Below are 27,287 nucleotides of genomic sequence, written 5' to 3' on the forward strand. Positions count from 1 at the left end.
GTCGCAAATAAACAGTTAAACTATGAATACGCGCAGAACGAAGTTCACACAATTCACGGACAGGTCATGCACAGAAACTTCTTCCTCAGGGCAATTGACATTTGTGGCAAATAGGGAAGGTATCTGGCCACAGAATTTCTGCAGACTCTGTCATACGAAAGCAATGGCGAGGAAAAAGATAAAAAGAATAATAAGAAACACGGACAACCTAGACATGATGTTAAGCGATTTACTTCCGCTCTGAAAATCACATTACACGCACAGATAAGGCAGCAAAATACACAGGAGGAAGTTTACACGATTCACCGACAGATGGCACAAGCAACATTGATTAATTTAGAATAGAGTTAAATGATGCCAGGAAAGTATCCGCTCACATAATCAAGGACCAGACTCAGGATGAACGAAACTATCTGATGGAACACTTCGATATTCCTCTTAGTAGGCAGGACTTCTCGGGAGTATTAAAAGCAACACAATTAAGAACATTACTATAGCTGCCAAGCGAGGGAGGTCTGGATCTCAACGAATACAATACAACGTCATTCTTCACCAGTACACGTTTCTTGGTCACGGCACTAGTGCAATCGCAGTCGTTTGTATTCTACATCTACATACATGCTCGGCAGGTCACCGTATGGTGCGTGACGGAGGGTATCTTCTACTACTAGTCATTTTCTTTCCTGTTCCATACGTAAACAGAGCGAGGGAAAAACGACTGTATATGTACTTCCGTATACGAAATGTATGTTGGTGGCAGTGGAATCTTGCTACGTTCAGCTTCAAGCGTTTTCTGTAATCCCCTCTTACATACCTAACTTGCTCATTCCATTTCATATCGCTCTACAACGTTACCCCTAGATATTTAGTCGACGTGAATGTCTTCAGCTGCACTTTATTAATACTGTATTCGACCGTTAAGGGACTGTTTATCCTTCTCATCGGCATTAACTTACAGTTTTCTACATCTGGAGCTACGTACCATTCATCAGACCGGCTAGAAATTCTGTTCCGTAGGCCAAGGCATCATCAGCAAACAGCTGCAAATTGCTGCTGACCCTGTCCGTCAGATCACTTTTGTATATAGAGAACACCAACGGTACTATCACACTTCCCAGGGGCACTCTTGACGATACCCTTGCTTCTGGTAAGCACTCGTCGTCGAAGAGAACATACTGCGTTCTGTTACCTAAGGAGCCTTCGAACCACTTACATATCTGGGGAATGTGATCCAAATACTCGAACCTTCCTTAATAGTTTGCAGTGGGGCACCGTGTCAAAAGCTTCTCGGAAATCTGGGATATAGAATTCACCTGTTGTCTTTAGGGACCGATAATGGTTCAAATGACTCTGAGCACTATGGGACTTAACATCTGAGGTCATCAGTCCCCTAGAACTTAGAACTACTTCAACCTAACTAACCTAAGGACATCACACACATCCAGGCCCGAGTCAGGATTCGAACTTGCGACCTTAGCGGTCGCACGTTTCCAGAGTGTAGTGCCTAGAACCGCTCGGCCACTTCGGTCGGCGTGACCGATGACCTCAGCAGTTTGGTCCCATATTCCTTACTACAAATTTCCAAATTTCCTGTTGTTTTTCACGCGTGGTTCGTACGATATCACGTGAGATAAGGGCAAGCTGATTTTCGCACGAGTGAAGCTTTCTAAATCCGAGCTGATTTGCCGAGAAAAGCTTTTCCGTGTGACATAAATTTATTATATTTCAAAGGAGAATATGTACAAGAATTATGCCTTCAACATATGGAAGTGATTTGCAAATGGGAACACTGAGGGTTTTCAAGTACGAATTATTGTAAGTCTCTTTATATGCACTGTCTTCTGCTTGGTTCCAAAAGCAAATGAATTTTCGGTTGGAACCCGTTTGGACACAGTGAATATTCAATTAGATTCACTTAAATGAGTGGAGTCAGTGAGGATGGAGTAGTAGGAGTGACAACGGTGAAAACTGTTCATAAATGCTCAATCTGGAATGTGATGAATATTTGCTAATAAATGAACCCATATTTCCTCAATTTCACGGGCAATCGAACAAGCTTTCCGGGCATGACTCAAATTCTCGTTGTCACTGATGTTTTCCCTCATTTCTTTTGAAAGACACATCAGAGATTACCCTGCAAACCTTCGTATACAAAGAGCTGTTGTGGCAGAAAGCCTGGAACCACAACAGCACGACTTTAATTATGCATGTTTCAGGCAGCTCTACTTGGCATTCATTCTGTTGAGTCACCGGTTCGTGAACGTGAAGCGACGAAGGACGAGAAACACTTGTTCTTCGGGCCCGACAGTCGAACACAACAGTCCACATTAATTCGATGTCTGATGACGTTAAAATGTTCACATGTGCTGCACTCCTGGTGACAAGACACTGCAGGATATAGAAGATACTCTTTCTCTTACTGCGTGAAAAAAAAAAATATATGTAATTTTGGTATAGGTGCACAATAAAAGGATTACTGTCAAAATGGATAGGAGAAACTTGTAAATTTGAATTTGCTTGTTAATTCGTCTAGAAAATTATCGATCCATTTAGTACCTCTGACTGGTGGGTTACGATCAACTGTTCACAGAACTGTACACGAACTCAAATAGAAGTCTAAAAAAATAAAGATAATGCACATATTGACCAATTGAAATATTGTAGCCAACATTAGTGTAGCAACTGGCTACTTCAGTCGGTGCATGGTGTAGAGACTGATCCTGAACGCTGTTTTCTTTTCCACTGAATCATGTTTGCATGTCTTGGGGTATGTGATCTCGCAGAACAATCGATGTGAAGAGTCCAGAAAATTCTCATATTACATTAAGATGATGTGGAAACAGGAGCGTTGTGTGATGAGTGATGCCAGTAAGTTTTTCAGTTGTATTCAGTTGCTTATTATTACTGTAAAACCTAAATGAAAATCGAACTGCATGAAATTATCGTTTTGAGGCAGTAGACTGTCGTCACCATCTGAAAATTGCCTTTACCCCATTCACAAGCAAAATGAGACTGCTCGTGCATAGCCTCCTGACATCTATGGACGTTTAAGGAAACTACGTGCACAAACCCGACTGAAAGCTGGTGTTAGATGTCAGCAGTGTTCCTATTGCTTCTCGTGGCGATGTGCTTGTGCGTAGTCGCAAACATTTCTGGGTAACAGGTGTATCAGTGTTAGGCATATTCTCGGCGTTTAAGTTATATAATGAAAATACTGAGATTATGAAATGTCAAAACCTCTAAATTGCGGGTAAAGATTTGACCAACAATCTTAGCCACTCTAATTTTGGACATTTGAACCCAACAGAGGTAACAATGTGCACGGCAGAATCTGTTTCTGTTGATACAGTCTGCAATAGAAACTGTTACAATAATATATTTGGTGATCAACTTCGCACAGTTGCGGTTCATCATCATGTAGAATCATTTAAAGGACGTATATGCAGTGTCTGTTCTTTCGGACCTGTGTGAACGAAGAGACACCATTTTTATCCAGCAGCCACTACGAATTAAGACACAAAGGAATAACAGATATTGGCTGCACATGGGCGTTAATTTAAATCAATGGGGAAAGATGAAAATTTGTGCTCAACTGGTAGTCGAAACTAATTGGGCTTACTAGGCAGCTGATTTGACTACTGAGCCATCCAGACGCAGGGGTCACCAACGGCGCGGACTATCCTAGGACGCCGCCCCTCAGACTCGAAGGTGTCTAGGCGGGTGAAGGTAAAGTGGGCTTGGTTGTGGAAGTATGTGGCGTAGGTGTTTAAGAGGAAAACAGAGTGGGTGGCAAGGGAAATCTGTTGGAGTGTGTGGGGGCGCTGGAAGGGGTGGATGTTCTGCAGGACGCTGGTGAGGAACCAGATGATGTCTTCTGCTATAGGGGGAGGGCGGAGGGAATTGATAGGGTGGATGGGTGGTCAATGGGGCGAACGGGCACAGTGAGTTCAGGGTTGGTGGAGGGAGCTTGGCTTTGCATTTGGAGGAATAGGTGGGGAGAGGTTCATTGCAGGTGTTGCAGGACGGGGGGGGGGGGAGGCGAGGTTTGTGACACTGTTTAAGGAAGTGGGAGGCTTTACAATGGGGGCAGATGGGTGGGTTCTTGCAGTTTTGGGTGAGGTGGTCATTGTACAGAAGACAACGCTGGCAGCGGTAGGATTGAGGAGGGGAACGAGACGGGTCAACAGGGTGGTGGCGGTTGAAAATCGATGGAGGAGGCGGACTCTTTAAATATACACATGAGGAAACTGGGGCCAGAGGAGTTGTAAATACGGAAGGCGGAGCGGACTACCAGGGCGGGGTGGGCATTTATTTCCACCAACACCGCAGCCTCCGTGACCACGGGGCCTAGTTTTGCGATGATGGCGGTTGGGGCTGATGAGGTGAGTAGGATGTAAGGAATGGGGTGAGGGATGCGTGGGGCCCAAAGGCGATGCGGGGAAGGTGCTGGAGGAGATCAGTATGGAAGGACGGAGAGGGAGACTTGATGAGAACAGAGTCTCTGCGAGGGATAAGTTGGGTGACGGGTGCACTGGGGATGTACTTCCGGATTTCAAGGGTGAGGGTGCGGGCATCCAGGAATTTCGGATCAGGGTTGGCTAGGACAAAGGTATACAGGGAAGGGGCTGGAGAGGAGGGAAGTGGGGTCAGCGGGAGGTGGGGCGCGCAGTGGCTTTTTGGATGAGGGAGTAGAGGAGAGGTCGCCACTGGGCCGTTTGGAAGATTTTTTGGCGGGTGTTGCCTGGAAGGAGGGATGAGGGACTGGATGGATCGGGAGGTGGTGGGAGGCAGGGCCCTCCTGTGAGGCAGTAGTACCAGATGAGAGGGTAGGGCGCTCTGTGGCGGCTACTGTGGCGCGGCGGGTGGTGACTCAGTCAGGGGTAGCAGTGGTAGTTGTAGGGGAGAGAGGGGGAAAGTCGTCTCGGCGGGCGACAGGAGCGGGACGGGGAGTGGGAGCAGGGGCAGAGACAGGAGCAGGAGCAGCAGCAGGTGCAGTAGCAGGAGTGACGTACAGTTGGGGATACAGTGATGGAGAGGAGATAGATGGGGAGGAGACTGTGAGTAGGGGAGGTGGATGAGACGGGTCAATCCCAGAGGAAGCACTCCATGACATTACAGTGGGGGCAGGTGAAGGGGAGGTGTAGATGATGGTGGTAGTTGGGGCGTCCATTACTGCAGGCAACAGCGAACACCGAGAGACGGCGGCAGCGGCGGTGGCAGAAGCGGCGAGCACCGAGAGCCGGTGACAGAAGAAGCGGCGAGCACCGAGAGACGGCGGCAGAAGAAGCGGCGAGCACCGAGAGACGGCGGCAGAAGAAGCGGCCAGCACCGAGAGACGGCGGCAGAAGAAGCGGCGAGCACCGAGAGACGGCGGCAGAAGAAGCGGCGAGCACCGAGATACGGCGGCAGAAGAAGCGGCGAGCACCGAGAGACGGCGGCAGAAGAAGCGGCCAGCACCGAGAGACGGCGGCAGAAGAAGCGGCGAGCACCGAGAGACGGCGGCAGAAGAAGCGGCCAGCACCGAGAGACGGCGGCAGAAGAAGCGGCGAGCACCGAGAGACGGCGGCAGAAGAAGCGGCGAGCACCGAGATACGGCGGCAGAAGAAGCGGCGAGCACCGAGAGACGGCGGCAGAAGAAGCGGCGAGCACCGAGAGACGGCGGCAGAAGAAGCGGCGAGCACCGAGAGACGGCGGCAGAAGACGCGGCGAGCACCGAGAGACGGCGGCAGAAGAAGCGGCGAGCACCGAGAGACGGCGGCAGAAGAAGCGGCGAGCACCGAGAGACGGCGGCAGAAGAAGCGGCGAGCACCGAGAGACGGCGGTAGAAGAAGCGGCGAGCACCGAGAGACGACCAGGCGGCAGCGGCGGCGGCAAACACTGGGCGGCGGTGGTGGCGGCGGTGGCGGGTAGCAGTGACGGCGTGCAGACGGGCAACAACACGACAGGCACGGCTGGGGCTCTTCCACGTCGAAGATACCCCCTGAGAGTAGCTCAGGCAGTGCGAGTCCTCAATGAGGAAGTGAGGGAATCCAACCCTCGAATTGGCGGTTGTGGATTTTTTTCTTTATTGTAATTTTAAAACCTGTACAACAGGCAGGCTGTCAGCAGCGTTCTATGCTGCTCTTCAGCCATAGGATACAAAACGAGAAAAAACAGAAAGATTACACAAAGGTTACAGAACGGTGGGCAAGAAAACAGTTGACACAGAAAGGCAAACACGGAGCCGTTCACACTTGACGATAGTCCACACTTAAAACTGTTAACACGACGCACAAACACGGAAGATGGCGATGGCACAGGTGAACGATGGAGTGCGACGGTGAACACTGCACAGTAAACACGACGGCACACACGAGACACTGATGGCGATGATCTCCGGCGCGCGAAAGTCCACGTAGCGTGTGCGAGTCTGGGGACCTGCCAAGAGGGGAAGAAGGGCGGAGGGGGGGGTGGAGAGGGGAGAACAAAGACGCCAATGACTGAGGAGATGGGAGGAGGAGTAGAGGGATAGGGGAGGGGAAGCCCTGGGGAGGAGTGGCGAGAAAGGGATGAGGGAGGGAGAATGCCCAAAGGAACAGAGACAGGAATAGGGAAGGAGGATAAAAGTTGGTAGGAGGGGTATATGGAGGGAAGGAGGACATCATCAGGGAGGGGGAACTGGCGGCAGCCACCTTGGGAGAGGGTAAGGAAGGTAGAGAGATGGAGACCGGGTGGGACGTGGGAATACAGGCACAGCAACGGATGGGAGCGGGAGAGGATGGGCGAGACAAGCGGGTGAGGAGGATCGAGTTTGCGTGAGGTGTACTGGATCTGTAGCCTCTCAAGGAAAAGGAGGAGGTGGGGGAATGGAATTAGATCATACAGGATCTGCATGGGGGAGGGGAGACGGATGCGATAGGCGAGGCGGAGAGCATGGCGTTCAAGGATTTGGAGGGATTTGTAAAAGGTAGCGGGGGCGGAGATCCAGGCCGGATAGGCGTAACAAAGGATAGGGCGGATGAGGGATTTATAGGTGTGGAGTATGGTGGAGGGGTCTAGACCCCACATACGACCGGAAAGGAGATGAGGAGATGGAGACGGGAGCGTGCCTTGGCTTGGATTGTCCGGAGATGTGGGGTCCAGGAGAGTCGACGGTCGAGGGTGACACCAAGGTACTTGAGGGTGGGGGTGAGGGCGATAGGATGGCCATAGACGGTGAGATAGAAATCAAGGAGGCGGAAGGAAGGGGTGGTTTTGCCTACAATGATCACCTGGATTTTGGAGGGATTGACCTTGAGCAACCACAAGATGGGATTGGAGAAGGTGTTGGGAGCGCTGCAGGGTGGGGGCAAGGGCAAGGAAGGCGGTGTCATCGGCAAACTGGAGAAGGTGGACGGGAGGTGACGGCGGCGGCATGTCCGCCGTATATAAAAGGTACAGAAGTGGGGAGAGGACGGAGCCTTGGGGCACACCGGCGGAGGGAAAAAAGGTGTAGGAATCTGTGTTATGGATGGTGACGTAGGAAGGACGGCGGGAGAGAAAGGAGCCGATCAGACGGACGTAATTAATGGCAAGGGCGAAGGTTTGGAGCTTGAAGAGGAGACCGGAATGCCATACGTGGTCATAAGCTCGTTCGAGGTCCAGGGAGAGGAAGATTGCAGAGCAACGGGAATGAAGCTGTTCAGGAAGGAGATGAGTGAGGTGAAGGAGAAGGTCGTCGGAAGAGAAGGATGGCCGAAAGCCACACTGGGTGATGGGAAGGAGGCGGTGCTGGCAGAGATGCTGGTGGATGCGGCGGGTGAGGATAGATTCCAGGACCTTGCTGAAGACTGAGGTAAGGCTGATGGGACGGTAGGAGGAGACGGCAGATGGCGGTTTACCATGTTTAAGGAACATCAGGATACATGAGGTTTTCCACAGGTCGGGGTAGTAACCGGTGGACAGGACTACATTGTAGAGCCTGGCCAGGGTGGAGAGGAAAGAGACAGGAGCTTCACGAAGGTGACAGTAGGTGACCCGATCATGACCAGGAGCGGTGTTGCGTTTGGTGCGGAGTGTAGCAATGAGATCCTGTGTAGTGATAGGGGCATTGAGTTCTGTGTGTGCAATGTTGTCCAAGTACTGGAAACCAGGCGCTAGGGGAGGGACAGAGGTGTCAGTTCAATTGCGGACATCCGGGAAGAGGGAGTAATCGAACTGGGGATCATCGGGGATGGAAAATACATCGGAGAGGTAGGAGGCAAAGTGATTGGCCTTACTAAGGGCGTCAGGGAATAGGTGATCATCATGGAGGAGAGGATAGTAGGGGGAGGGTTTAGTTCCGGTAAGGCGACGGAAGGCTGACCAGAACTTTGATGAGTTGATAGGTAGGGTGGCATGTCTGTCGCCAGTCCCGGCGTTTCTTGGCCGCGAGCAAATTACGAATGTGTCGCTGGAGTTGCCGGTGGCGTCGGAGTGTGTCCGAGTCATGCACGGTAGAGATGACGGGATTCACGGAGGAGGAGGACGGCCTGTGGGGGTAAGGTAGGACAGTGGGGGTGGATGGCGACAGTAGGGACATGGGCCTTCACAGCCTCAGACAAGGTCTGCTGGAGAAAGGAGGCGGCATGGGTTACATCGTCAGGGTGGCAGTAGGTGAAGGTGTGGCTATCGACCTGGATGGAGAGGATATCTCGGTAGGCATTCCAGTTGGCACGGGAATAGTCATGGATATACTTTGGGGGAGGGTCATTATGAGGGTCGGGGCGGGGGCGACGACTGTCGGAAACGGTGAGGAGGACATGGAGATGGTCGCTACCAATAGGTTCCAGGACATTCACCGTTATGCGGCCAAGGAGGTTAGGGGAGGAAAGGATAACATCGGGAGTGGAGTTGGATTCGGGACGGGTGTGCTGGGGGATGGGGATGAGGTCCCCTTGAAGGGAGGAGAGGAACCGATGCCACCGCCGTAACTGGGCGGCGGAACGACTATGTATGTTGAGGTCAGTGGCGAGCACATAGGCGGAGAAGGTACGGTCAATGTAGGAGAGGAAGTTGAAGGGAATAGGGACGTTAGGGCGGACATAGATGGTGGCGCAGGTGACGGTAAGGCCAGGGAAGAAGAGACTAAGGATCAGGTGTTCGGTGGGGTTGGGAAGGAGAGGTTGTGCACAAAGAAACCGAAATGGAGCAGTTCTCTGATAAAGATTTCTGTCGAGAGGTATACAAAATCTTGTTGGCTCCAAAAATAGTTTCAGTGGCAGCTAATTTTGCTTCTGCATCTCAAAGTAGTATAGCAACCCAAATCAAATCACACAAGCCATACGTAGATAGCAGTAAACAACAACCAATTCACTCATCATCTAGTAGACGCGCAGTTTGCAGTTCAAAGAAAAATCCAATGCGAACAGTGTGGATGTGTTCAGTGTGCAAAGTACCTTTGTGTCTGAGAGCAGGCAAGAACTATTTCAAGAGATAGAAAGAAAATTAAAAACTAGTTATTTCAAAGTTCAACCACCAAATTTCGAATTTGTATACTGAAGTGGGGTGGTGGTTACCTGTAGTGACCACATTTAATGTTAATATTTTTTGTTTGTTTAAGTGAATTTTTAAAAACTCAATGTGTAAAACATATCAAGACAATAAAACAAATGTCTTACAAGTACAAGAAATTTGAAATTTGCAAGTAATTTTTCTTGCCCCACTAGGGTAAATTTTAGTGGTGTTTACCTGCCCCTCAAAGAGTTAAATATGATTCTTCTCACAATTCACATACTCGTTCAAAGAAAATCTTTACTCATGTTAGTCATCTAGAAGTCCAGAAATATATCTCAAGCACTTGGTAGTTTAACAGTTACAACATAAAAAAGTAATATGTAAAGGAACTTTCGCTTGCATTGATCAATACTGCTCTGCCACATAGGTATTTCAGTAATGATTTTAAACTTTTAATTCTGATGAAGCCTGTAGTTATTGCTATTACTATCATTATCAAATCTAAGTAAAATTAAAAATAAAGGAGGTTATATTTAAATATTTTTTCATAACACAGTTGCGATGTTACAAGTGCACTGATTATAGATAAAATATATGAAGTCTATAACTTTTCTTCCGCCTCTTCCCTTACAAATTTGAAGCTTTATTATGAAAAACGTATTGAAACTTCACGATTCATAGATGGTTTTGACCATCACGGGCTTTAATTTCTCCCATCTTTCAGGCTGTATATGCATCCCACAGTAGAAGAACTGGCAGTCTTTTGAGGAGTTCCATGTATCAAACCAATTTTGCACAGCGAGGCCTTGTGCCATTGATAAAAAAAAGAGGTGGTATTCAGAGGAAGCATTGTCTAGGGAATACAGCTGGTTTCTGCATGACTTCCTATTTCAATGTTTCCAAGTACTCGTACGTTTTGACAGGTTTTGAAATATGGGGTCGAGCATCGATTGCAAAACGGTAGAAGCAAATTTGTAGATATAATACATAGGAAATTTGATACATATATTAAGTAAAAAAAGTCCATTGGTCATATATAGTGTGCTCATCATGTCAAATAAAATGCAGACTGAGCAATAGGTACTACCTCTCGAATATGAAATACAATAGGGATAGCATACAATTATGACTATAAAACAGTACATTGCTTTTGTTGACAATTAAGATAATAAGAAAATAATAAGCCAACCTTTGATTCGTTATGCAGAAATTATTCATGAGGTCAATCCACAATGTAGTCTCAGGTCTTGGTGCTGTATAACAATCTTGGTCTTAGTAAATGACAAGAAAGAGTAGTACATCGTAAATCAAACATTGCTTCTCAAATAATATGAGGCATATCTGTTATCTACTTTAGAGTCGATGTCCATGAATCATGCATGACACAGCATCAAAATAAAGTGTAGACAGAGGTGTAGGTATTAAGTACACAAAAAGGAAGTACAAAACCAAAACAAAAAATAATTGTTATGATACAAAAAGTGATATATGTCCATCTAACGGACAGATGATTAGAATTGCAATAAATTCATGTTAGATGTAGACATCCCATGAAGATATGCTTGTTCTGTAGGAAGGTTGTATTCAGTATGACCAAGCTAGAGGATAACCAGTCCTAAGTAATTTTGCACATAGAGTTTCTGTATGGCTTGTACGTGACATTCTCTTGATCTTGCTTCATCTTTTCAAATAATATGCCTCAATTAAATTTTTATGTATAAATGAGCACTTTTACAGGTTGCAGCAGTGGACTGCTGTTAGACTGGAATGTTAGACTGTGTTGTATGGATTGTACATGACATTCTCTTGTTCTTGCTCCATCTTTTCAAATAATATGCCTGAATTAATTTTTTATGTATAAATCAGCATTTTTACAGGTTGCAGCAGTGGACTGTTTACCACAGCACCATTACACTCACCAGCAGTAATGTAAATGGTCTTTTTTGTTTGTGAGAGTTACTATGATGTGCAAATAGTTTGAACATTGGAGATTGTCGTGCAGTAATTAGTTAAGGAACCTCTGAAATATTGCTGGAGTGCTTGATATGCTACACAGTGCTGGGTAAAATTGAAGTAGTGTGTTGCTGACATTGAATGTTTGAGACCCTTCACAAGGAGAAACTGGTAGTATGTTTCACAGTGGATGTCAGATGAACACAGTTTATGATACAAAATGCATAGAGAGTGTCCACATGAAATATGTTTGGAACACCATTGTGGCTGACTGTTACACACTGAAGATAGTGAATAAATAGACTGGATGTGGGCAAGACATGGTGTACGTCTAAAACTGGAATTTTTGCTTGGGCACACCCAAGGAAAGTCGTGCTATGTTGTAAGTGAGCCCAGAAATCAGTTGTCAGTACATCTCTATGGACAAAAACGTTACTGTAGCGCCAGTATCCAATTGGAATGGTACTCAGTGGGAGCCAATGTGGAAGTCCACCTGTCATGGAATCCATACTGCATTGTATAGGAACTGTTGGGAGAGGCCTGTCCTCTAGAGTTAAATGTTGTTCTGCACTTTCATAGATTCAACAGACTAGCTTAAATAAGCATCATTTGTTACTTCTTCCAACAATTTTAGAAATTACACAGAAATATTAATTATCAGCTCTATATTATTTTATAGCAAATAATAAAAAATTATTATCACTTTAATTTGATAATAATTCGAGGTAAAATTCTGGTACTCTGTGACATCTTTTAAAATAATTTCAACACGACGAGTTATAGTACTTTAACACATAACATCACTATAGAAAGAGAACAAATATGATAGTAGTAAGTAGAAACTTTCAAGATATTCCTTATTGTGCTCATTTCCCTTAATATTTACAGGAACTGAGAGCTGAAGTAGAAAGAAAGACAATAATGCCTTAAATAAACTATGACACAAGTTATGTTTTTTAAATACTGTTGTTGAATTTTAATATCAGAGCAAAGTTAAGTAAGTAAAACACTAAAAATAAGTGCGTAATTTCTCTCCTTTTTTCAGATAAGTGTTACTTACAATTATGTTCTTGTGAATGAGATTTCCTATCAATAATCACTGGTTTAGAAAAGATACAGTAACAGGAACCTAGAAAACAATTGATGATAAAGTACTGGACGAAAAGAAGATATTTACGTAGAAGCAAAATAACACAATATGGGTGACATGTAGATTCTGCGAAGACTCATGGAAACCAAGCAATCATCATGATCATCTCCTTCCAATGATTAGGTCCTATAGTCACTTGTTTCAATCTGTCATCCTGATATCTCTTACAAGGTCTACCCCATTCATGAACAAAACAAATAATATTGGTTACGATTAGAGGCCGAAAACTGAGAGAGTACCAGAAGCAACATTTTAGAAGCATCCCACTTTATTCAGGTGAAACTAAAGGAAATAAATAAAAGCATTAAAAATGTGGAGCTACTGACGAATGGGGAAGCTAAGGTTATGAATGAAATTAGAAAGAAGATATGCTCATTGGAAGCTACTTAATATGACTACAAAGAGAGCTACATAAAATTATTCTCAAATGAGATTTTTCTCCAGAGCAGTAACATTTCCAAGTGTATTAGTACAAAACATTACTTGGAGGAAATATAGTGAAAATAAATTCAAGTAAGTATGATATATAACGATTTTATGATTGCACATATATGTTGTTCAGCATAATGATTGAAGACATACCAAATAGTGCCTCCTGTGTTTTCCTTTCTATTCAAATTTTGATTTCAAAGAGACCTCTTCATTTCATGTCGACTTGGATCTTAGGAATAACAAAACAACTGTCTCAAGTACTGAACAAGTAAATAAAAAATAAAAATATAATAAAAATAAATACAGGTAGTTCAAATAGTTCATAAAATATGCACTAATACAGTTGTTAATTAAATAATACAGAGATAGATGATCTCCATGTGTTTTAATGCAAATACTGACTGTATTCTTTGCTTCACTGTCTGCACACATTTACCATCCACTGCAATACAGTTTCCCTGTGAGCATTACTTCGTCCACTTTTTAACCCCATTTAATTTTCACCAGTGTGATGTCTAGCTGTGCTAGGAACTCTTTCAGCCAGTCAGGTAGTTTTGCAAATACAGTGAGAATTATTGTTTCTAGGAAACCAGGAGTGGCTCTTCTCTACAAAGACAGATAGAACTTGTATGCTATAACAGTAATGTTGATATCCAGTACATTAAAAACACAGAAAATAAAGCTAATGTGTAAATTTATAAGTTGTAGTTGCTTCAGTTGTAGTTGCATGAAGTACAACTGCATTACATATTATGCACCCCCTAATTTTATTTAGCTTTACTTTCAAATCAAATCATTTTATTTCTTCTTTAAATTATTACAATGCAGCTGATGCTGTCATACAGGTACATATTACATCCAGTGCGTATGAACAAGTATGTACAAAATATGTGGACATTTTATAGAAAGAACATCAACTGCAGTATGTTAATTAAAATATTTGCACATATGAACTTCATCACTTTAACATTCTAACAGATAAGAGAATTAGTACATAAGGCTATATTTACAGCATATAAAAATTGTTATAGTTTATAGAAAACTTCATTTTTTACCATTTCTTTATAACATTTTTAAAAGCAGATAATGGAACATCATATGCCTATGGAGCCAATGAATTAAAAAACTTAATATCTAAATACTGGTAGCTGTTAATGCTCATTTGAAGCCTAGTTGGAGGTATATGTTTTCTATCTGTCTTGGGTCATGCAATTGAATTGATCTACTTGGATGCATTTGTGTTCTTTTTCCTTTAAGTTCCATAAATAACTGAATATAAATAATGATGGTAAGAGCAGTATTTTCAGCTTTTAAAATGCACTCTATAAGAAGAAGTCCTACTATCAGAAATTCCTAACATGCACCTGGTGGCCCATTCTTGCTTAATAAAGATTTTCCTCACTCTTGGTGAGTTATCCCCAAGCAATAGTTCATATGTTAATGTGTATGGAAGAAAGCATGATATGAAGCAAGTAAAATATCATCACTAACTAAAATTCGAAGTTAAACCTATAAAAATGTGAATCTTGCTAGTTTTGTGAATACAAAATTCATAGGTGTCTCTCAAATTAATCTTGAGTCAAGGTGAAGACCAAGGAGTTCTGCTGATTTATTATTTGTTTCAGTGTTCCATAGACAGAAGAGAAGGATTGATTCTTGACTCATGGATTATAAACCAGTCATAAGCTGCTCTTAATTGTTCTTCACATAGTGATTTTAATGATCTCTTTCCCTGCTATTATGAATGTAGTCTCATCTACAAAAAGAAAGTGATTGGCATTTTACCACACTTCGAAGATTATTTACGTAAATGATCAATGACAAAGCTCCCAATAAAGGTCTGGGTGATAATTTGTGCACCTGATTTGAGTAAGATTCAACGAGAGAAAGCCATTTATTCTCATGCCATACTGCTATAGCTTTTGTAATAAGATTTCGTGATTCACTGAGTCAAAAGCCTTACTAAGATTCCCAAGTGTAGCAAGAGCAGATAAATTAGATTCAAGCGAGTTTAATACAAATAAAACAGGATATTCGACAGTGTTAACTGGAGACAGATCTGGCCTAAATCCTTTTTGAGATTCTGAAAAAAATATTGGAGAGAAATTGTTTGGGCTTGACATGTTACCCTTCTTGTGTAAGAGCAAACTCACTGTTCCTTTTGACAGATTGGAAAGCAATCCTTTTCAAACATGCAGTTAATAAATATGTACAGACTGGCTGCTGTTATGTCTCTTATTTTTTAACACTGTAATTGGATAAACCATAAAAACCTTAAGTTATTGAATTGCTTAATTTTGTTACATATTTCTTGGATTCTTGGACCTTAACTGTTGACCATTTATTAATTTTTGATCCTTTTTGACTATCCCAGATATATATTTGTAATATGAAAGCTTTGTTCACACTGAGAGATATCTAAACTTGAGATAGTTACATTTCAGGTATGACAAAATAATTATTAAATTCATCGGATGCAATACCAACATCAGCTGAAGACTTTTATGGTTTTTAATTTAGCCTATTTTATGCTCCATGGAAGATTTGCACATAATATGGGAACTACTAATATATTCATCCACTGCTCAACATTTGGCACATCTAATCTCTGCCCTGTATTGACGTTTTATTGTTATGTAGTTAATGTTATCTGTATGACAGTTCTTTGAATTATCATAATAAATCATGACTCAAGACCTGCGTTTTTGAAATTTAGGTGTGAGGTTGTAAAGGCTTTATGGCTGAAACTCTGACTTTTAACTACGTTGGTAATCACTGTTTAAGTCTATCAGAAAATACAGCAATAACTTTACTAAATGAATCATCAATATTAAACCATTCAGAGAGTACCACATGCAGTTTCATTTGTAAATTGGTCCTGTGGTCAGCAACATTAACAATAATTATCCTGAATTGTTCAGCCCACATGCAAACAGGATTAATATTATTAACTACAGCTTTTATTAAGATGCCATTATGGTCAAGTAAGAAGTGAGTATCAAAAACCTATACCTCAAAATTATATTTATCAGTACTGGTTATGACATTACAGACAAAGGAGTAGCATGTAGTGTTATCATTAGAACAGAATCTGCCATGTGACATTATCATATTAGGAAATTTGAGATGTTCTGAAGACATGGTTCTGATTGTTGATATTACCAAAGATAAGCATTCTATACTTAGTGTATTTTTTTTAAATTTAAGAACAATTCAATTCTAATATCTGGGGTACAATACAACCATGCAATAATACATTTAAGAGTGGCAGTGTTATAGCAGTAGGTTGACAAATATTTCTGTCATGAGTTTCATCAGTACTTTACATTACAGATCTAAGCTATTATTAATATAAATTGAAGTGCCCCCAAAATTCGGGTCTTGCATGTTTTACCCAGTAAGTAGACTGAAACAAGGTGAAATGCAAAACTACATTTGGTGCTCATGTAGCCAGTGTTCATCGGTAGTAGCTAGATTCAAAGGTTCTGGCTCACTTCCCATTTTCTAGCTCATTCAGTCGTTTCACTCATTCCTTCACTAGAAAATGAAAACTTATTAATTATTTATCTGTCTTACTTTTCGTAATTTTTAATGGATACACTTGATATTTTTCATGAAACGAATAAATACTAATGGATGGATCAATTTTATCTTATATTTTTGGAATATGCAAAATTTTCGTCTTTCTGATCAAGACCAAGACCAACATATTTATATTTCATAACTCTTTCAGGAATTTTATCCACAGGAAATAACGCAGATTTTATAACTAACAGAAAACGCTTTTGATCTTTATTTTTCACATTAATACATGCTTTTTTTTATTTTATCTTGTAATTTGATGCAAGCTGATCCTCAGTATGAATTATATGTCTTAATTCTTTGTAAATCAATGATGCTATTTAATCTCCATATTAATTTGCAAGCTTGAAAATAGCCCATTCTTGATAAAACATTTTATTTATCATTTGTAATTTTATAAATTATCTCTCTTTCATTTGTGAACTTATAGTCTTCTGTCTGGAACTGAAATTCAACAAATGTCTGCTTGTCTTCATTTGGTACTCACAAAGAAGACTGAAAGTTATTTTCAATCCACAATGTTTTCTTAGATTATCTTCTACAGTGAAGTCTTCACTGGTTGTCAGCTATGTAGCATCGTTGTCTCATAGCAACATTTCGATGAAGATGATAGAGACGTATTCCATTAATGATATATTTGTATGATCTTCACTCGACATTCGTTGTAAATGATTTTTACAACAATATTTAGAATTATTTTTCCATGTACACAAGGAATACGATTATTGCTGTATTTTTTTACCTGATATTCATTTAAACATTGTCTACACATCATTCAGTAACCATCATTTGTGTATTTCTGTGAAGTAATTTTATCGGTTGACTTTTCAGTAGTACGATATTTACAAAATTTGGATTTGACACAAGACAGCTCTGCTTGTTATTGAACCTTCTCTATTTATATGGAAAAAAATTATTGGATTTATGGAAAAATAAAATCTTATATGATTAATCTATTCTCCTACATCATAATGATTATTACTGTAAGTTTAATCAAGAATTAATAAATCACCATCAATTTGTTTTGTAATAGACTTTTTGTTCATTCTTTTAATAACTCATCTAAACATTGGACACTTAATTTGTTTTTTAAGCATTCATGTATACACTCTTTATGAAAAATTGATTACAGCTTGTTTTTTTTAAATTTTTGATTTTCATTAGTTAAGCATATAGGACATTCATGTGTTTTAGGTATTTCATAAGATTTAATAAATTTTCCTAAGAGAGCTTCTGATAGATTGTGATTTCTTAAAACTATTTTCCAATGTACTTTTTCTTTTGAATCTATTAAAAACGTTGAGATATGTGTTCTCATCTGATATTCACATCCCAATTTAATTTACCTTGAAATTCTCTCATAAAATCTTCAGACAATACTTGTTCATATGATACATAATCTGAACTTACTATATCGTGAAATTCCTTGTAAAGTATTCTGTTAATATTTGATGATTCAATATATATATATATATATATATATATATATATATATATATATCCAATGAAATTTACCATGAAATGATCTCTTGAAGTAATCAGATAATTTGTTAAGCTTTGGTATTAGATGTTTCCATTCAGGTTCACAAAATAGATTCAACTATCTCATATAATCAACAACAGTTTCATCTTATGTTTCATTTGTTAAATACAAGCCAATAACTGTTTAAAATGTAATTTTTTACACATAACATGAATCACCTTAATACGTTGTTGTTGTTTAATTTTTTAATTAATTCACTTGAAAGCACTGACAAGTCTTCATCAACATAATGGTTATAATAAGATCAAGAAGTTTTGTTTTCTTGTTTTAGAAGAACGTCTAAGTCCTAATTACTTCGCTCTACTTTCAGTTTGCTGAATTTCAGACTATTTACTATTTATTAGAAATAATTTTTTTAGATTTGTAAAAAAAATTAAATTTTTTTCAGATAGCTTTCAGATACCTGAAAATTTAACCATGTAATAAATCTACAAGACAAATATTTCAGTTTACATTTTTCTATTAAGAATATTACCAATAAATGGCAGGACCCAAAAATACTTCTAGTTTCAGAATCATTTGATAATCATGTGTAAACTATATTTGCTAAAAATAATAATCTATGGTCCAAAGTGAAGGATATTGCTGATGTATTGAATTACCAAAAAAGAAAGATGTAGTTTTTAATAATGTTAGTGTTAAAGGTAAGAAAAGTTATAGTTAATTGAAAAATATCTGAAGTATTGTTAAATATATGCATCCTCACACTGTATAAGTAGCAAAATTGGTTTAACTAGGTTGAGACAGAGATGTAGAACAGTTATTTCAGGAAGAGAAACTGATAACTTGATTAATGATTTTGATCTGAGAATAAATTAATGTTTGAGTTAAAGGAAAAAAAATTATTGGAATTATAATTAACTGTTTCAAGAATGAAAAATTTGAAACACAATTTTCTGTTGCAAAGTGCTAGATTGATTTACATTTTCAGAATACAGAACTGCAGATGAATAAGATGAAAATGACAATCAAAATAGAAATACAACAGAAGGAATTAAAACGCAGCCATTTATAAAAGAGCAACTGAATTTTAGATTTATTCGATTTAATCTTACTTAGAAAATGTTTAATATTTATGATGTTATCAGTAGAATACATAAAAATATCTTAAAATGAGTGAAAATAATAAAATAAAATGAAAATAAAAATTCTAATAAGTCGATTATAGATCTAATCCTCAACAAGCTTATAGATAATAATAAGCAGTTGTTAGTGATTAGTGATAAAAGAATCATCTATGGTTTTGCGCGAATCAAGGCGCAGAATTTGGGGATGTGAATGCACAGAAAATCAATTAAAGTCAATTTAAAAAAAAAAAAAAATATTACAAGACATGAATATTTCGGTAGGGTTGAAACGATCCTATCTAAATATATAGAAAATTCAACAAAATTTGTCAGTAAACGTTTCTATATTATGTATTTATGAGATTAAAATGCAGTTCATTGATGGGATTGCAAGGAAGTTCTACCATCTAAGAGAAACCATGGAGAATATAAAATGGAAGAGATAATAACTCAGTTAGAAAATTTAAATAAAATCAAAGATGAAAGGATGGATAGTTTGAGACACCTTTATGATGCATTTGGAATAATAAACGAAAGGAACAAAGAAACAAATGCATTATTACTTCATGTTGTATCTCAAACAGTTAACAAATATTTAAGGTCGACTTTCGTTCTTTTGAAATTATTTGACAATGATTGTGAACTCACTTATTATATTATTAGAACTTAGAGAGAAAATTTACAGGAATAGTTAAACAGAATCGAAGATACACAAATTGTGTAGAAATGTAATGACTTAATTACAGTCTTACTTCAGCAGAGTTATATCAACAAATGAAGGGAATGTGGCACAATCATTTTTATGTTTTGAATTATTATATTCAAGAATAATTGATTAATTATTTAATAAATATAGGCATGGAAAGCTAATTTATATATTCTACACAGATTTTCAGCAAATGTCGTCTCATTCACTAGAAAACTGAAAGATATTAAAAACCAGAGGTGTCGAGCAGCACATCTGTAAAGAAATGAGATTTTATTATTTTAAAAAAGAATCAAATAATTAACATCAAAATTTTAAAATTTTATTCATTATGGTATTTCAGGTTGTGGGAAGTTGCATCCTGAAACAACGAAAATAATTTAATTTTATGTCTTCTGTATGGAAATCCAGACAGGATGAACTTTAAGGTAGCAAAATTTTTTTAATTATATTTTATAATATATATTTTCAGTGGTCAAATATTTGACCCCCGAAAAAAATAACACCGAATAATTTATGTAAAAAGGTCAAAAGTCGAATAACATTACCACTTAATTAAGAATGAGAAATATATTAATTTTATTGAAAAAATTGATGAGCTAATAAAAGTAATTTTTAATAAATGGCACCTATTCCAAATACATCTAATGCCAATATCGCTAGTTAAGCAACAACTATGAAGAATATTTTGTAATTTATACAGAATAACAACAGTATTGTTTATCACAAGAAAGAAGTTAGTATCATAATTGATAAATGGAGTAATTTATGGTTTAAAGGGAAAGGTATTGCAGAAATTTTAGAATATAAGAGTCCCCAAGAAGCAGTTCATGACCATACTAGAGAAGAACATTGTAAGGTATACAATGTCCTAAAGGTGAACAAATTGCTCACCTTAACTCTCCATACTATTTATATTAATGAGTCAGATTTATGTTCATTAATAATGAAATCTAACATGAAGAAAACTGAAGATTTCCAAAACTGGGTAACTGAAGAAGGCTTACATTCAATTCGAAAAAATGGCCAATATAAACTACAATCAACAATTGACAATTTACAAGAATAAAGTTCGGATACACAAAGTGATAAAGAAATAGTTATGTGTGTTCTGAAGAGAAGAAGAGAAGACATTCTAAATCTAAGAGTACAGATTAATGAGAAAGATTAAATAATTAGATAAATAAAACCACCTGTAGTTACACAATCTCAATATATTTACTTGAGACATATGTCTGTTGATTTAAGAAGCACTCAATGATGAATATGATTATTATGTCACTAGAATACAAAGAAGAAATTTACAAAGACAATTATTTGAATTTGTATATGAACGTCCAAATTGTGAAGAAATGTAACAAATTGAGTTCAATCCCTACTCAATAAGTTTATACGAAGACTGAAAATTTGAGGATTGTTTGTCATCTGAACTATCTTTTAATATGGATGACTATACACAAGAACAGTTAAAGAGATACTTAGTCTGCATCAGACTTAATAAATGTAAGTCTGTTTTTAAAGCATTCATAAACAATACAAATAAATAATTCAATTTTCATCAGTTAATTAATTAATGAATATGTAGACTATATAATAATTGTCATTTGGTTAACAAAAGAATTTGCACTGTCATTTTTCCTTTCTTTTTGTTAACCAAATGACAATAATTCTACAGTATACATATTCATTAATTAATTAACTGATGAAAATGTGAATTAATATATATATATATATATATATATATATATATATATATATATATAAAAACTTAAATAAGATATTTTTAAATGTAGTTACCTGAAGATGGCGAAACTACTAAGGTTCTTTGAAGATGCAATTCAATATTTCTCAGTAAATGTAAATTTCTAATTACTTGTTTCATAATTAAATTTAAATTTGATAAGGTCCCATAACGCATCATTTAATTCTATCAACTCAAATTTAAAATCCTCACATGATTCTTAAATTAAAGCAACTTTTATTTGAGTATCAAAACATACTCTATCTTCTGTAATAGAACAGTTAGCAGAATGAATACTATAATCAACATCAAACTGATTTAAAGTTTCAATAAAAGCTTTCATTTAGATATAAAAATGATCTTTTTTTGATAATGATATGCAATCATTTGTTTTTGAACTTCTGTATTTTCTACAGTAGCTTTCAAAAAATTATCACCTAATTGCTTAATTGCTTGCTTTACTTGTTCAATAGCAACAATAACGGCTTTTCCTTTTTTTTATCATATTCAGTTCGAGGTTGGTTTTTCCAAAGCTTGAATTCTTGTTCCAATCCTTCAGTTATGTTTCAATTCCATTTAGCCTTTTTAACAACCTCTGAGCTGTAGTTTGCAAACATTTATTAGAGATGAACTTACCTTCATTTGGTTTCTAGTCATGTATATAAAAAAAAACCAAATTGATCATTGCATCATTTACTACACTTTTTGAAAATTAAGAACTTTAAATCACCACCAATGAACTCATGATAAATATGATTTAAATTTGTCTCATCTTATCTGAAAATAATTAAAATTTAAGATTACCTATAACTAATTTATTGTAATTTTTGAATAAGTTTATATTCCTTCATGTCTTCCTCTAGTAAAATATTCTCTACCTATAACCTGGGTTTCAAGAATGAAGTCATCAATTACTACTACTGTATTATCTAGTCACCGCTCTAATGGAATAATTTCTTCATTATTTTCAATAAAAGCAGTATTTTTTTGTTGTGTTTATCTTCAATTATTTCACATTTTTATAATGTCTTCATATTTTGGTTGATCTACACGTTTTGAATAAACATACAAATGATTAATTTTATTCCAATTTAGCCACCCTAGTGCTAGAACATAATTGTCGATTAATAATGTAGTTTTTCTGCAACCACTTGGTACTATGATTGCACATGGAATAGAATTTGGCAAAAGTTTACCATGTTTATTTTTTGATTTCTTTTCTGGAATTCTTATTTTCAGTTCCCAATCTGTGGGAGTGCTAAAGCAGTCTTGACTAAGTCTCATTTATTTAAAGTCATCTATTCTTAAAAAACATTAACTGTAAAATGTATTACTAGTTGGTTTTATTCTACTTTTTTTAACACCAAATATTACATGAAAAAGTGATTAAAGTTACTGTGATGCAGACACAAAAAGTTTATCAATACAAATTCCTGTTGGTCAATACTGTTTGAAAAATTTAGAAAACTTAATTCTATCGAAAAAGGTAAATATTGGTATTATTTTAAATAGAGTTTTTTGAAAGTGATGTTAAATTATTTAGGAATAAAGACGATCACATTGGTCAAAATTTAGGATTTAACAATCAAATTTTTAAGCCAATTAAAAACTGTCGCTAAAGATGTTTACAAAACTATTCCATTCGAATTCATTATTATAAATTTTAATTTGGCTGATGGAATCTTTCTTAAAGATACCGATCATTTTTATAGAGAAACTAACATTATTGCTTCATTTAAACCTAATGCTGAATTTGGAAGACCAATAATTTATGAACCACATTATCCTGTAGATATACCTGTTTTTGATTCTATTCAAGATTTAGAAATTTCTGTAGCTGATGAAATTGATAATGTGATAGACTGTAATGGTCCTTATGTAACAGTTTTTTAAAAAGGTCTTAATGAATTTTATCCTTAATACAGCAGAACAAAATCGAGAGTTCTCAGTTTTACACATACACTGTGAATGACAAAACAAAAAATAATTCCAGTGCACCTAACAGAGGTACAGAGATTGAAATAAATGTTGGTGATGGATTGCTACATCCGAATAATGCACAATTTTACATGAACATTAGAACTGTTATAGCTAATCCTGATGAATCAGAATCAGGTTATCTAACATACGATGGAAAATCTAATAAAACATTAATCTATTATTATGTGACAAAACTGTTTGTGTTTGTGACCACAAAGCAAGGAAATAATATTTTATCTAGAATGGAACATCCTTTTATTTCATCAAAAGCTATGTTATATTTGGCTATAAAATAAACTTAGAAGGACATATTCCTAATAATGGAAAAAAATAAAGAATAAGAATACTGTATCCATTAGCAATTTTTGTTGTTTTTAAACATTAAAAAGAAATTATGCAGGAAAAATAATTAACAGCAATTTTTACTATGTCTTCTAGTTCTGGAGATGCAGTTCTTAGATGGTCTGAATATAATGATGCAGGAATTGAATTTAAAATATACTTCCTAAGGAAGGAAAAATTGTAATAAAATCGATGACCAATTTGGGTACCAATTATTAAATATGAACCAATATATGAGTTAGCACAAGGGGAAAATATACTGAAAAATCCAAAATTCTGATATCGTTTTATGAACTATATGCTGTGGAAGATGCAGGTTTGAGTGGTAGGAAAAATTTCGAAAAAAGGTATCATGAGTTACTATAACTCAGTGGATTCTGAAATACCATAATTTATAATCAAAGTATCCACGGGTGTAAAACTCAAGAAACTCAAGAATCACACCATATTTTATGTTTGTTACATTACGAACATATCTTAAAAATAATCAGTTATTTGACTCTTCATTATCTGACCATGTTAATCCACAGAATATATGCATGAAAAATGGAAGAAACGAAATTTTCCCACAGGAAATGTGGAATATTAATCATCCAAATAAGCTGAACATTTTTAGCTCTATATATGAATAAAAAATTAGAAAAAGTTAAAGAAATCTGTACAGCTTTTTTGCATTTCATTTTGAAATACTTACAGAAAGGAAGAGAATATAAAAACTTAAAAATCTAATGTCACTTAGAAAATGATCACAATCCTCATATATCTAAGTAGCTCTTTTTATGCAGACGGACAGCTAGATTACAACTTGTAATTATGTTGCAACATGTGGCCTCTAGATAAAGATATTGCAACAGTTTTTGTCTGCGCAAGGAAGGTTGTGTGATGTGTGAGTTTATATAAACATTTTCTTGCGCTGTTTGCGGAAGAGCATTCTCTCGTGCCAAACTAAGCAATTCATAACTTCATTCAAAGATGGCAGTGATGTACGATCCATAGAAAATAATAGGGAAACATATTTCACCTTTAACACGAGTTAATTTTTTAAAATTTTTCAGTATTCACACTAAATTTTACATTTAATTCATTTTGCAACACCTCAAATAAAATATTCAAATGTTAAGAAAATAATTTCTTTATTTCGAAATAAACTGATGAAAGTAGTGCTTTTATAAAGTGCTTTGTCACTCATATAACAACTATATATACAATCTTAGAGGATCTTTATGGTGTCAAAACTCTATGCTCTGTATGAACACTGAAGGATTTTGGCCCTTACCTGACAAAATCTTCGAAACAAATAAACAAAGCAGCAAATTCAGAACTTGGTCTTCCTATAGCACTGTGTACATAGGTTCAGAGGAGTCCAAAAAAGGACAAGATGATGGTTGTTTTGTGGCTTTTAAAATGACTTTTTGTGTTTCCTATTTTAGCAATCTTTAAATAAACAATACCAAACAGCTGAAGCACTTTGGTTGTACGTAGCCTGTTCATAGACTATCAATGCTATAGGCTGTGTTAATATCGCTGACAGGACTCTGCGCTCTTGGCATGAGATTCTGTGTTTGCACGGTCAACCTGTTAGCATGTGGATAGAGAAGTGTATGTACATGTTTTTTTGATGGAGTCTCTGTGTTGGTAGGACAACAATGTAAAGTGAGATAATATTTATTACACATAAATATGCAAGGAATGATATGATACTGGAGGTATAATTAATAATGTTTGGTAGTGGAATTATTGACAACTATATAACTGGGTGCCACATGAATGAGGTAAAATTTTCTAAATACGTTGTTTGCTCTTCGACAAAATCTTTCTTCTGCTAACCATATGCCTCCTAGTAGTTACAGAGTCTACAATAATAAGAATCTTTTTATTTAGCTGGCTGTTGTTGCTACTTGCTGCAATTACTTAAGTTAATGTTATGAAGATTTTGTGAAGTAAGTGGCTTATGGAAAACAATGGCGATTCCACCAGTGGGAAACGTGATTGAAATGAGTTTAGACAATTAACAGAGTTGGAGATAGTATCATATTTCTTTAATTTGGATTTATATTACTGTTAAGATTTCTTGCACTTCAGGACTATGCTTCTGTGTTAATTATTGGAAGTCATTATGTCCATGTATAGCAGTCAGAGTGCGTTGGGGTTGTATATTGTGGGTAATAAATGAATATGTTTATTTTGAGTTGTCTTTGTCAGGGAAAATTCTATTGGTAGAGTGCTTAGTAAAAAAATAATTAAAGAGTTAGTTTCATGGTAGTGCCAAGAGAAATGAGGATATTATTGAATTTTATAAAGAGAATCACCGAAAAGGTGGCTATTGTTGGGTTTGAAAGTAATGTCAAATATTACCTAGAAACTTAAGTTACTTGTGAATGAGGTAGAACTGCAAACAAGCCTTCTTATAAAAAATATTATCTCCAATTCATAAAAAACTTATGACTGCTCAAGAAGAAAGAATTAGGAAAATATTGGATAAGCAATAGATATGTTACCTTACCATAATTCATACTATTTATTTTCTTACATTCACCTCCTATAAAAAATATTAAATTTTATTTTCTTACAAACTTTTTATAAAGAATATTAAATTTCATTCCCTTATGTATGAAAAATAATTATGTTGAAAACTGGTGAATGTGATATGAAAAAATATTCATTTTTTAAATTCTTCTAAGTGGATTATATTAGCTTGATTTGGTAGGTTCTGGGGATGTTTTCATTTGCTAGTGAAGGAACGAGTGAATCGAGTGAGTAAGGTAGGAAGTGGAAAGTGAACCAGAATGTACTGAATATAGCTACTGTTGATACTTCAAATACATTTATTTCCTTCTATTTGTGTTAAAGCCATAGTGTGTATGGATCTTTCATTTCTGCTGTTTCCTTTTTAATTCATTTTTGTATGGAGAGTTATGAATGTGAACTACATTACATGATTTCAGACACCTATATTGTTTTCTTCATGATATGTTTGAAAACGTTTACCTTCATTTTCTGATATATATTGTTGGCAGTTACTGGATTAGATGAGATGTGTTATAATTTCTCTGAATGCTTAGGAAGTGAGAGCACATGATGAGTAATATGAGCCTAATTATAGCAATAATTATAACCAGTCACATATTACCATCTTTAAGTATGTTTATCCAGTGAACTAATTTTTCAAGCCTGAGCAGGTTCAGAGTTGATGATGGTAACAAAACTGAACAATGAAAATTTGCAGAAGCTTTAACATTAAACTGATGGAACACAACTCTTGCTATAAAGTTAAATACCTTTTTATGGAGAATGTCATATTTATATATGACATTCTGCATAAAAAGGTATTTAACTTT

At 37.2% G+C, this 27,287-nt stretch overlaps 1 protein-coding gene across 1 annotated transcript; it reads left to right on the forward strand.

The window, feature by feature from the left end:
- Positions 1-1,750: 1,750 nt before the first annotated feature.
- Positions 1,751-11,381, forward strand: LOC126343066 (uncharacterized). Its single transcript, XM_050001913.1, has 3 exons — positions 1,751-1,815; positions 5,179-6,019; positions 11,331-11,381. The coding sequence occupies exons 1-3, from the start codon at positions 1,751-1,753 to the stop codon at positions 11,379-11,381; spliced, it is 957 nt and encodes a 318-aa protein (XP_049857870.1).
- The last annotated feature ends 15,906 nt before the right edge of the window (positions 11,382-27,287 follow it).

This window comes from Schistocerca gregaria, chromosome 1 (genome assembly GCF_023897955.1).
Source record: "Schistocerca gregaria isolate iqSchGreg1 chromosome 1, iqSchGreg1.2, whole genome shotgun sequence".
Classification (NCBI taxonomy): domain Eukaryota; kingdom Metazoa; phylum Arthropoda; class Insecta; order Orthoptera; family Acrididae; genus Schistocerca; species Schistocerca gregaria.